Genomic DNA, 12500 nt, shown 5'->3' with positions numbered 1-12500 from the left:
TTGAGAGCTACAGCTAGACAGAGAGTGATAGTGTGATAGAGAAAGTGAGACAGAGGCAGACAGTGAGAAACAAACAGAGCACAGAGAGAGGGAGAGAGGAAGAGAACAACAGAAAGACTGAGAGCTAGAGAGAGAGAGAGAGAGAGTGTGTAAGACAGAGACCTAGAGAGACTGAGGGAGAGAGAGACAGAATGAGGATAGGGGAGGGAAAAAAACAAGAGAGAAAGCACTTAATGATGGAAGGAAAAGAAGTGCAGAGAGAGAGAGAGAGAGAGAGAGAGAGAGAAGGATAGAGCATGCTCTGAGCGATTTGTATAAATTAGTTAACAGTAATGAGTAATGCGACTTTAATAAAGCAGCGAATCAGATGCATTAAAGTAACACACGACCGACTTCAGCTCAAATATTACTGAGTGAAATATGACCTTCGGGGGAAACACACACACACACACACACACCCTCTGACATGGCTGCACTCAGTCTGTGTGGTGTGTGTGTGTGTGTGTGTGTGTGTGTGTGTGTGTGTGTGTGTGTGTGTGTGTGCGTGAGAGTATTCATTAAAATAAACGTCGCAGTTCAATCCATGGCAATTTATTCCTCCTCTGGCCTTCAAAGAGAACCTTTACGTAATTAGCTCCAGCATTAGCGAGCCTTTTGTGAAATGCCACGCAGACGTTTAACACCTTTCCCTGCTCCGACCGCTCCGTTTTCTCCTCCGTCACTCCTCCGCTCATTAATCAGCCCAGCCTCGTGTGTGCCTTCGCTTCAGCCGTGTCGTGTTAATGCTTTCATGGCCTTCGTCCGTTCTCTCGCTGCTTTTTATCTCTCTGTAACAGTGGATTTGGTAGAAGAGTTCTGTTTTTGGCCACATGGGGGTGCTGAGGATGTGGGATTAGCGGAACGAACACACACACACACACACACACACACACACTCGGTGAACCTACTTTACTTGTGGGAAAAGTGAGACATCAGATAACGAGCACGTCTCGTCTCCATCAGTGACTCCACTAACTGCCGAGTGTCTGGGAGAGATCCGCACAAACACAGAGACTCCATGACAGAGAGACAGTTGGAGAGAGAGAGAGACAGATCAACAGGTGGTAAGACAGGATGGGTAGTCTGATCAACTGACGGAGAGACAGAGAGGAGAAGAGACATACTGATGGACAGATAGACAGAAAGACAGACAGAGAGACAGACAGATGGATGGGCAGATGTGCAAACACACAGACCAATGGACAAAGGGTCATAAAGTCGGACAAACAGATGGACGAGTGGAAGAATGAATGGATAGAACAAACAGACTGTTGGACAAATGGAGGGATGGACAAATAGAAGAAGAGACTGATGGACAAATGGACAGACAGATAATTGGAGAAATTAGACAGAGAGACAGACCCCCTGATGGACACATGGACAGATAGACAGATGGTTGGAGATATGAGTAACAGGCCAGAGACAGACAGACAGACAATTTAGTAGATTTCAAAGTATTTGTTTATTGTCATGAGCGTAACCCCTCTTGTGTGTGTGTGTGTGTGTGTGTGTGTGTGTGTAGGCGCGCTTCATATTCCCGGCTGCGTGGTTGACGATGGTGGACGCCGTGTTGATCCTGATGCTGATTCCTCTGAAGGATAAAGTTGTGGATCCGATGCTGAAGCGCAGAGGCCTGCTGCCGTCCTCGCTGAAGAGGATCGCCGTCGGAATGTTCTTCATCATGTGCTCTGCCGTCGCTGCTGGTGAGACTACACACACACACACACACACACACACACATTAACACTTCTTTAATAAACATTGCAGAAGTGTGAACTGTTAACTTCACATGCTTGTGATAAAGCTCTCGAGAGGCTGTGTGTGTGTGTGTGTGTGTTTTGTAAGACACTGTGTCTCATGGTGCTTTTCCATTTTAAAGCACAATTATACATAAAAATACAATTCATTAGTATTAACTTCCTGTGAGAAATCACCTACCTCTTAGTATCTTACTGAAAATGTGCATATGCACTAAACACACATACACACACGCGCACGCGCACACAGTGACACAGCACATTTATATGTGCTACATAATCACACACTCGGGATAAGAGCGAGATAGGGAACTTGGGATTGTTGTGATAAACATTCAGCAAAATTCCAGCTCAGTCTGCTGATCTGAGTTGTGTCAGAGTGGGCGTGGCCTAATACATTGATTGACACCCTGAGGTGCACAGGGGGCGTGGACGAGTGTGGATTAGAAAAGGGAACAGAGATACAGATGCAGGTTATTAATAGACTCTGCGTTGTTTAGTTGGCTAAAGAAACTCTGTGTGTGTGTGTGTGTGTGTGTGTGTGTGTGTGTGTGTGTGTGTGTGTGTGTGAGATAGAGAGCATATTCTAATGAGAACCTTGGGGACTTGCTTTCTTTTTCTCAGGAGAGTCCCTTCCTCTCCCCCTATACATACACACATACACACACACACACACACTAACAGAAGCGCTATCGGCACTGCAAGGACAAATGTCTTGTGTGTACGTGTGTGTGTGTGTTTGTGTGTGTGTGTATGCGGTATAATAAGCACTAATAATAGGGGTGATTATGTAAATGGTGCATCATGGGAAAAAGAGTCATATATGATACACTTCTTTGTCCCCTTTTTCTCTCTGGATTTCTCTCTCTCTCTCTCTTTCCCGCTCTTTCTCTCTCTCTCTCTCTCTCTCTCTCTCTCTCCCTCTCTCTCTCTCTCTCTCTCTCTCTCTCAGAATCACATTCTCTTTACATTCATCTACGGATTTCAAGGTCACGCTTGTGTTTTAAAAGTAAAATATTACATTTTGCTTCTGTATCTTGCATAAATGTGCTGTATTATTGTAGTGTGTTAATGCAGTTCAGCTGTGCAGTTCAGAAATATTAATTAGTTTCACGTCTTTTCTAGAGAGATGAGAGAGAAAGAGAGAGAGAGAGAGAGAGAGAGAGAGAGAGGGGATGAGATGGACAGACAGATACAAACAGAACGAGACAGGCACAGAGTGAACGACAGTGAGAAAGAGCAAGAGATAGAGACACACACAAAGAGATAGTCAGGAGAGAAAGAGAGAGAAAGAGAGAGATGATGAGAGAGAGACAGGGAGAGAGACAGGGAGAGAGACAGGGAGAGAGACAGGGAGAGAGACAGGGAGAGAGACAGGGAGAGAGACAGGGAGAGAGACAGGGTGAGACGGGGAGAGAAATGGTGAGACAGACGGATAAAGAGAGAGCAAAAGACGGGCACAGATAGAGAGATGAAGACAGACAGGCAGAAATAGAGAGAGACAGATAGAGAGAAAAATGAAGACAAACACACACACACACACACACACACACGGTCCAAAACACAATTTTCTGCCGGTGCAGGGAAGAGATGTTCTCGCAGAGAAACACTCCCAGAAATGTTTGTGTTTCAGGTTTGTATTTATCTCGTTGTGGGTGCAGTGTCCTGTTCACTCACACACCTCAGACCTCAAAGGGACAAAAATGTTGGCACCCCACATACATACATACACAGACATGTGTATTAACTTTATTCAGAAGCCTAGCGTTTACTGCAGCTTGGACTTTTTCCCCGAGTTACTGTGTGTCTTGCATTAGATCAATAATGTGTGCAATTTTTTTTCCAAAAACATTCAGAGTGCAAATGGATTTGGATATTAATGAGCCCATAATGTTTTAGCCCTTCAGAAAGAGAGAGCATCTAGGCATCTCGGGCTCCAGTATGTAGGTTTCGATCCGTGAAACCCGTCACCGTAGCAACCAGAGCAAAACAAAGATGAGTTGTTGCTTCCTCATCCTCATTCCTGACAAATCTCTGCTGCTGGATATTTCGTCTCGGCTTCAGTAAGAGTAAGAGCTACAACTTGATCCTAGCGCAGGAGGCTGGATTTGTTGAAATCTTGCTGAGGAGAAACTGTAAGACAGCAGCTGAGTTCTTCACAGCTCTGAGGTTACGGTATATTCAGGTGAAAATTAGCACCTGGTGTAGAGAGTGACTCCCACACACACGCACTTTCAGCCAGTCCGTCAGCGAAATGCCTGTTCTGAGCCGACCTGCTCTGTGATCCAGCAGCACGCCTAGATAATAAAGCCACTCTGTACTTTTATTTTACTAATTAGCATCATATAATTGTCAAGGGACAATATTTTCACTGCATAAAAATGAACAAACATTATATAGAAGCAAGTGAAAATATCTTATATGGGTCATTTTTTCTCATACGTTGGCGCATTCAGTGTATTAGCAACAAATTTCAAGCTGAAATCTTTCACATATTTCTAGGCATAAGCTTAATAATCTTATCTCTGTGATGGAATAATGTCATAACTGATGAATTAAATAACACATGATGCTGTTACAGTAAACTAATCAACGACGAGAGTTGATTATTTTCCTATACCAGCACAACTTACAGAAAACTCTTACAGAAAACTTCACCATATCATTTATCAATAACGCACGTTTTTAATCCGTTAATGTGGAGCGTTTTCCGTACACGTCCCTGTGAATGAGCTGTTACTATAGAAACGGTAACATACACTATATTACCAAAAGTATTCGGTCACCTGCCTTGACTCACATATGAACTTAAGTGCCATCCCATTCCTAACCCATAGGGTTCAATTTGATGTCAGTCCACCTTTTGCAGCTATTACAGCTTCAACTCTTCTGGGAAGGCTGTCCACAAGGTTGAAGAGTGTGTTTATAGGAATTTTTGACCATTCTAAAAGCGCATTGGTGAAGTCACACACTGATGTTGGTCGAGAAGGCCTGGCTCTCAGTCTCCGCTCTAATTCATCCCAAAGGTGTTCTATCGGGTTCAGGTCAGGACTCTGTGCAGGCCAGTCAAGTTCCTCCACACCAGACTCTGTCATCCATGTCTTTATGGACTTTGCTTTGTGCACTGGTGCACAGTCATGTTGGAAGAGGAAGGGGCCCGCTCCAAACTGTTCCCACAAGGTTGGGAGCATGGAATTGTCCAAAATGTTTTGGTATCCTGAAGCATTCAAAGTTCCGTTCACTGGAACTAAGGGGCCAAGCCCCACTCCTGAAAAACAACCCCACACCATAATTCCTCCTCCACCAAATTTCACACTCGGCACAATGCAGTCCGAAATGTACCGTTCTCCTGGCAACCTCCAAACCCAGACTCGTCCATCAGATTGCCAGATGGAAAAGCGTGATTCATCACTCCAGAGAACGCGTCTCCACTGCTCTAGAGTCCAGTGGCGGCGCTTTACACCACTGCATCCGACGCTTTGCATTGCACTTGGTGATGTGTGGCTTGGATGCAGCTGCTCGGCCATGGAAACCCATTCCATGAAGCTCTCTGCGTACTGTACTTGGGCTAATCTGAAGGTCACATGAGGTTTGGAGCTCTGTAGCAATTGACTGTGAAGAAAGTCGACGACCTCTTTGCACTATGCGCTTCAGCATCCGCTGACCCCTCTCCGTCAGTTTACGTGGCCTACCACTTCGTGGCTGAGTTGCTGTTGTTCCCAAACTCTTCCATTTTGTTATGATAAAGACAGTCGACTGTGGAATATTTAGGAGCGAGGAAATTTCACGACTGGATTTGTTGCACAGGTGGCATCCTATGACAGTTCCACGCTGGAATTCACTGAGCTCCTGAGAGCGGCCCATTCTTTCACAAATGTTTGTAAAAACAGTCTGCATGCCTAAGTGCTTGATTTTATACACCTGTGGCCAGGCCAAGTGATTAGGACACCTGATTCTGATCATTTGGATGGGTGACCGAATACTTTTGGTAATATAGTGTATCAGAACAAGCGCATTAATATAAACCTGGAATTTACAGCTGCACTGCTGTCAGAGCTGCTGTTAGAGAAAATGAATCACGTTCTGACCAATCACAATCCAGAATTCAACAGCGCTGTGCGATAATGAGAAATATTACATAAATTTGCAGAATATTTGCAGAAAAAAATTCTTTCCCATATTGCCCAGTTCTACTTGGTGTAGTACACTCAGTTTTTTGGACTGTGTATGCACACTAAACACATTTTCCGGAGTACTTTTATATCACACAAACATACACACACACACACACACTTGGTTTGCAGCTTAGTGCATCTCCTTTAATCCATTGCAGCTTGGTAGCTTAAGGGAACAGCAATGATAGGACGCTGAACGCTTACACAACCTTGTTCCAATGTATACACAAACACACACACAGACACACCTGGCCACCCTGTTAGTCCTGGCAAAGCTGGAAAACACACACACTCACATACACACACACACACACACACACACACAGTTTGTGCCTGAGGCAGGATCCTCTGCTCCTGAAATGTTGTTTTTCTGTCCTCAGGAACAAAGCCGAGTTTGTTTAATCTGAGTTCAGTGTCTTGGTGAATTTTTACTGTCTGTAATCTGTGTGTGTGTGTGTGTGTGTGTGTGTGTGTGTGTGTGTGTGTGTGTGTGTGTGAGTGTGAGAGAGAGAGAGAGAGAGAGTTGTGTTGTCAATGTGAGCTATTTGAACATTACACTCTAGTGTAGAACTCTTTCTTACAGGGAAACAATCTAAGACACACCTAAGGTCCCTTAAGGGTTCTGGATTTCACCTTTTCCTAATAATGTGTATATATAATAAGACTTGTCCTCACATTAATGCAGTGTATCTTTGAAGAGCTAAATATCTACACAATTCAGATTTTAAACAAAAATAGAATAGAAATGAAACACATTTTCAGCTCCTTTTCCTGTGGATGAAGACAAACCATAGTAAGGACACTAACAAATAAATAGGATCCCAAATTAAATAAATTTACTCCTAGAATGCCTAAAAAAATTAATTTAGTGTTTGGGCATAAAAATAAATAAATTTAGTGCTTGGGTGCATATGCATTCTAAATATATACATGTAGTGTTTTGGCCCCTAGATAAGTACATTTTCGCTTCGGTCTAAATAAATTTAGTGCTTGGAATCTTAAATAAATAAACAATGCTTGAATCACTAAATAAATTCCTAAAAAAAAAAACAAACTTTGGTGCCTGGACCCCTAGACAAATAAATTTAGTGCCTGGAGCTAAAAAAAAAAAAAAAAAAATGGTGATTGGACTCCTAAATAAATGATGCTTGGGCATCCCAAAGTAATAAATGTAGTACTTTGGCCCCTAGATAAGGCTCCTATATTTTGTGCTTGGACCCTTAAATAAAGAAGTTTAGTGCTAGAACCCCTAAATAGGTAAATAATGCTTGGACCCCTAAATAAATACATTTGGTGCTTGGACCCCTAGACAAATAAATTTAGTACTCGGACCTATAAAATAAATAAATTTTGTTCTTGGGTCACTAGATGAGTACGTTTTAGTGCCCGGACCCCTAAAAAAATCTGGTGATTGGACCCCAAATAAATAATTCTTGGACCCCAAATAAATAATTCTTGGACTGCTAAACAAATAATTCTAGTGCTTGGACCCCTAATAAATTGAGTTGATTCAGTTTCTTTTTTAGAGCCTCCAACGGACATAAACCCACCAGCGACAACAGTAGCGGTCACAACACACTCACAGGAGACGATGTTGGCAAATTTTCTTGTAACACAGACAGTGTGTATGAGAAAGATAAGATGTTTTGACTCACATGATGCTTTGCTATTGACCTGACACTTAATCTATTAATAGTCTGTTTCTCTTCACACACACACACACACACACACACACACACATACACTGCAAGTTCTGACGCATGAAACTCTGAGACTTGTTTCTGACTGCCCCCCTCTGCCCCTCGCTGTTTCATCCTGGACACACACACACACACACATTGTTGTTGTTCTTTCGGCTGCTCCCATTAGAGGTCGCCATGGCGGTCGGCATATTTGATTTGGCACAGTTTTTACACCAGATGCCCTTCCTGATGCAACCCTCCCCAGTTTTATCCAGGCTTGCGACCGGCACTGAGAGCACACTGTCTCGTGCAGCTCTAGTGGCTGGAGTTGGTTCCCTGGCCGGGAATCTAACCCGGGCCGTGACAGTGAGAGTAGGACCGAGGCCTAATCACTACTCCTCCAGGAACCCCCACACACACACACACTCTCATACAAGGTTTAATTGAAATTGCATGGATTGCTGTGCTGTTCAGTGGCTGGTTTATTTTTACTCGTGTAGTAACAGTAAGAGGATGAACCATGTGTAAATGTTAAGCACTGATTACTCAGTTTCGATCTGAGCTTAGATTATTAATATCTGCTGTAGGAGAAAGAAAAACTCAACAACTTAGCAATATTTTGGAGGGGAAATCCAGTGCAAATGGTCAGCATAGTGACTAAAGCTGTCTGTTTCTTTCTTTGAGGTATTTTAAATCGTGCAAAATAATTATATAATGTAATGAAGTAATATGCTTTCTTCCCTATCTCTCTTCAGTTTCGCTTTATTAGCATAACCATACAATACTGTATCAAAATAAATCCTAGCTACAATCTGTTTACTGCAGCTTTGCTTTTTCACTTGCATACGTTAGCAATCGTCATGAAACCTATACGAAAATTTCCTGTAATTTAGCTTTTTAAAATAACCATATACATTTTTAACAATAACCAATACATTTTGACGTGTGTGTGTTTAGGTATCTTGGAAACAAAGAGGTTGGACATCGTTCACAAGCAGGAGCTGATCAATCAGGACCTCGGCGGAGTGACGTATTACGCAGCCAACCTGCCGATATGGTGGCAAATTCCTCAGTATGTCCTCATCGGCATCAGTGAAATCTTCGCCAGCATTGCAGGTACACACACACACACACACACACAAACACACAAACACAAATAAGAGAAGTAAGGGAGCCTTTACTTTCACCTGTAGGTGGGATTAAACCATTGTAAAGGTCACAGGTGAAGCTGAGGTGTGTGTGTGTGTGGAAGGAGGCGGAGGTCGGTGCATGTGGAAGGAGGTGGAGGTGTGTGTGTGTGCGTGTGGAAGGAGGCGGAGGCAGGTGTGTGTGGAAGGAGGTGGAGGTGTGTGTGTGTGTGTGTGTGTGTGTGTGTGGAAGGAGGTGGAGGTGTGTGTGTGTGTGTGTGTGTGTGTGTGCGTGTGGAAGGAGGCGGAGGGGTGTGTGTGTGTGTGTGTGTGGAAGGAGGTGGAGGTGTGTGTGTGTGTGTGTGTGTGTGTGGAAGGAGGCGGAGGTCGGTGTGTGTGGAAGGAGGTGGAGGTGTGTGTGTGTGTGTGTGTGTGTGTGTGTGTGTGTGTGTGGAAGGAGGTGGAGGTGTGTGTGGAAGGAGGCAGAGGCAGGTGCGTGTGGAAGGAGGCGGAGGGGGGTTGTGTGTGTGTGTGTGTGTGTGTGTGTGTGTGTGGAAGGAGGCGGAGGTCGGTGTGTGTGGAAGGAGGTGGAGGTGTGTGTGTGTGTGTGTGTGTGGAAGGAGGTGGAGGTGTGTGTGGAAGGAGGCAGAGGCAGGTGCGTGTGGAAGGAGGCAGAGGCAGGTGCATGTGGAAGGAGGCGGAGGCAGGTGCGTGTGGAGCGAGGTGGAGATGGGTGTGTGTGTGTGTGTGGAAGGAGGCGGAGGTGTGTGTGTGTGTGTGTGTGTGGAAGGAGGCGGAGGTGTGTGTGTGTGTGTGTGTGTGTGTGTGTGTGTGTGTGGAAGGAGGTGGAGGTGTGTGTGGAAGGAGGCGGAGGCAGGTGCGTGTGGAGCGAGGTGGAGATGGGTGTGTGTGTGTGTGTGGAAGGAGGCGGAGGTGTGTGTGTGTGTGTGTGTGTGGAAGGAGGCGGAGGTGTGTGTGTGTGTGTGTGTGTGTGTGTGGAAGGAGGTGGAGGTGTGTGTGGAAGGAGGCGGAGGCAGGTGCGTGTGGAGCGAGGTGGAGATGGGTGTGTGTGTGTGTGTGGAAGGAGGCGGAGGTGTGTGTGTGTGTGTGTGTGGAAGGAGGCGGAGGTGTGTGTGTGTGTGTGTGTGTGTGTGTGTGGAGCGAGGTGGAGATGGGTGTAGAATGATGTGTATTACATGGCGTAGAAGGGATTTTTTTCCTCTACTGGTCTAAGGAGCTTCATCATTTCCTCAGGGTTATAAAGAGAGTCCAGCTGATTGACCTTCCAGCTGTTAGATATAAAGAACAACCTGAATGAGTGAAAAACCTCGTCTCATTTCTCCATCAGCTCTCCTGCACTGAAAACACTGTGTGATGGTTTCATCCGCTTTGTTCTAACGATAGAGTTTTTTTCCTCGGGTTTCATTCATTCACTCTAATGAATCTTCAGATAAACGAGTGGCCTTTTTAAAGCGCCCTCCATCCTCGTGCAGTGTCCCGAGCCGAGTGTGAGCTTTTATACACACGGCTTTGTGAGAAATCTGCGGCTCTATCAATCAGAGACGATCGATCTGGAGCAGCGGTACGTTATTACACTCTCACTCAGAGGACGGCCATTTCAACCAGGTTTCCCTCCACACTCGCACTTACAACAATTACCATGCAGCCTGTGTGTGTGTGTGTGTGTGTGTGTGTGTGTGTGTGCGTGCGTGTGTATGTGGTTTTAAAGAACAACCCCAGTGTCCTTGGCTGGTTTATGATCCCATTCTTAGCATCTCAGTGGGCTGGTAAGTGGGGCGGAGCTTAAAATCTACTTTATAGTTAATATGCTAAATGAGGCAGAATTTAAAGCTTTCAAAATTAATTGTGCCAAGTGGGGTGGAGCCTAAAACTGAAGCCTTTAAAACTGATTGTGGGTGGAGCTTAAAGCCTTCTTCAGAGTCAGCTGTGCTAACTGGGGGTGGGGTTTAAAACATTCTTACTTGTGCTAAGTTCGAAATGAGGTAGAACTTCATAGTTAACTGTGTAAAGTGGGTGGAGCTTAAAGCCTCCTTCATAGTTAACTGTGTAAAGTGGGTGGAGCTTAAAGCCTCCTTCATAGTTAACTGTGTAAAGTGGGTGGAGCTTAAAGCCTCCTTTAAAGTGAATTGTGCGGAATGGGATATTAAATGCAGCTGGTTTTGAAATTCTTTATTTTATTTTTTCTTTTATTATTCATCTACCTGCATTATCTCACCTTAAAGCACAAGCTTTGTTATTTTTTTTTAGCTCATTTTAATGATTGGAAAAGGTGTTTAAATATTGTTGTTATGAAATCATGATCCTGACTAAATGCTTTGTAAAAACAGCAACACGCTGGTCAACATCACACACATTCACACGCATGAATTTGTTTTGAAAATCAGACGCTAATCGATCCGTCTAGTCCAGTATCAGTCTGAAAGCAGCGCTCGGCTTCAGATCAGTTCATCCAAACCGTCAGCTGTGAAACTCATCAGCATTCAATGCCAGACTGTATGAAGAGGGAAAAAAATAAGAAGACTTTTTCTATTATTAGTTAACGAACAGTGCGACCAAGATAGCAATCAGCGAGCTGGGTTTGTGTTTGAGTGCGATCTCACGCTTTCAAAGCCAACACCAACATTTCATTATGCTGAACCCTCCTGTGAAATGCAAATAGGAGCCAAATAATGGCGAGGAACCTTAAAATAAAACCTCAGCGCTCCGAACCGAGCTCGGGGGAAACACTGCGGGAGTCACGCGTGAGGAAATGTGACGGATCCCAGCTTTCTCCTCTGGCCCGATTCTGTTTGAATAAATCCCTTTTAATGGAGTCCACTGTCCGATCCATTATGTGACAGCCGGCTTTCTGTTTTTGGACCATACACACATACACACACACACACACACACACGTGCAGACGCGGACATGGACAGACTCCCTGTGGATATCGTGCACCACGGGCCCAGCGGGGGAGACGACGGATACAAAACCTCATCCAAGCGTTCATCCTTCAGGGGATTTTTTTTAAAATAAGTTTCTAATAAGCATATCATACAGCTAATATTTTTAGAAAGAAAAAAGCAAGCCCAATAGATGAGGGAGGATATAAAGATCTACCAGGTCTAACGGAGAAAATTTTTAATAACTGTATAACTACTTTTACACCACAGCGCTGTGAATTCTGGATTCTGATTGGTCAGAAGGTGTTGATGAATTCTCTATAGCAGCAGCTCTGACAGTAGCGCAGCTCCAAATCACAGGTAATATTAATGCGCTCGTTCTGATACGTCATCGTGTCTGTATGCTTTGCGGTTTCTCGGTAACATGACAAGCTGTTACCGATGTAACGACTGTTAATCGCAGCTGCAACGTAAGTGAGAACAGGAACTAACTTGTTTCATGGATGTTCCACAAAATTAAATGTAACTTTAAATGGATAAAAGGTATTAAGTCATTCTTTAAAGAATAAAAATTGTAATCATTGTCAAATTGCCGTGGTATAAGACGATGATAGGAAAATAATCAACTTCGTTATTTAGATTCTTTGTTTTTTTTGTTTTTTTCTTATTGCTATTATTGTTGTATATAGTTACTTTGGTGTTTTTACATATTTTTGTGCTATTTTTAGAATTTTTAGTCATTCTGTAAAGAAAATGGCTCCCACTTTCCGGAAATTTGCTGCAGTTTTCCAGAGTGGATTACATGTGAATCATGGGA

At 44.0% G+C, this 12500-nt stretch overlaps 1 protein-coding gene across 1 annotated transcript in view; it reads left to right on the top strand.

Annotated features, from left to right (window-relative positions):
• slc15a4 (solute carrier family 15 member 4) overlaps positions 1–12500 on the top strand; it is a 46890-nt gene that overhangs the window by 17815 nt on the left and 16575 nt on the right. Inside the window, exons 6-7 of the mRNA XM_053236206.1 lie at positions 1562–1742; positions 8611–8769. Coding sequence (XP_053092181.1) covers positions 1562–1742; positions 8611–8769 — 340 coding nt within the window. The remainder of the gene's footprint in view (positions 1–1561; positions 1743–8610; positions 8770–12500) is intronic.

This window comes from Pangasianodon hypophthalmus, chromosome 8, assembly GCF_027358585.1.
Source record: "Pangasianodon hypophthalmus isolate fPanHyp1 chromosome 8, fPanHyp1.pri, whole genome shotgun sequence".
Taxonomy (NCBI): domain Eukaryota; kingdom Metazoa; phylum Chordata; class Actinopteri; order Siluriformes; family Pangasiidae; genus Pangasianodon; species Pangasianodon hypophthalmus.
This window is presented reverse-complemented; position numbering and strand designations above follow the sequence as displayed.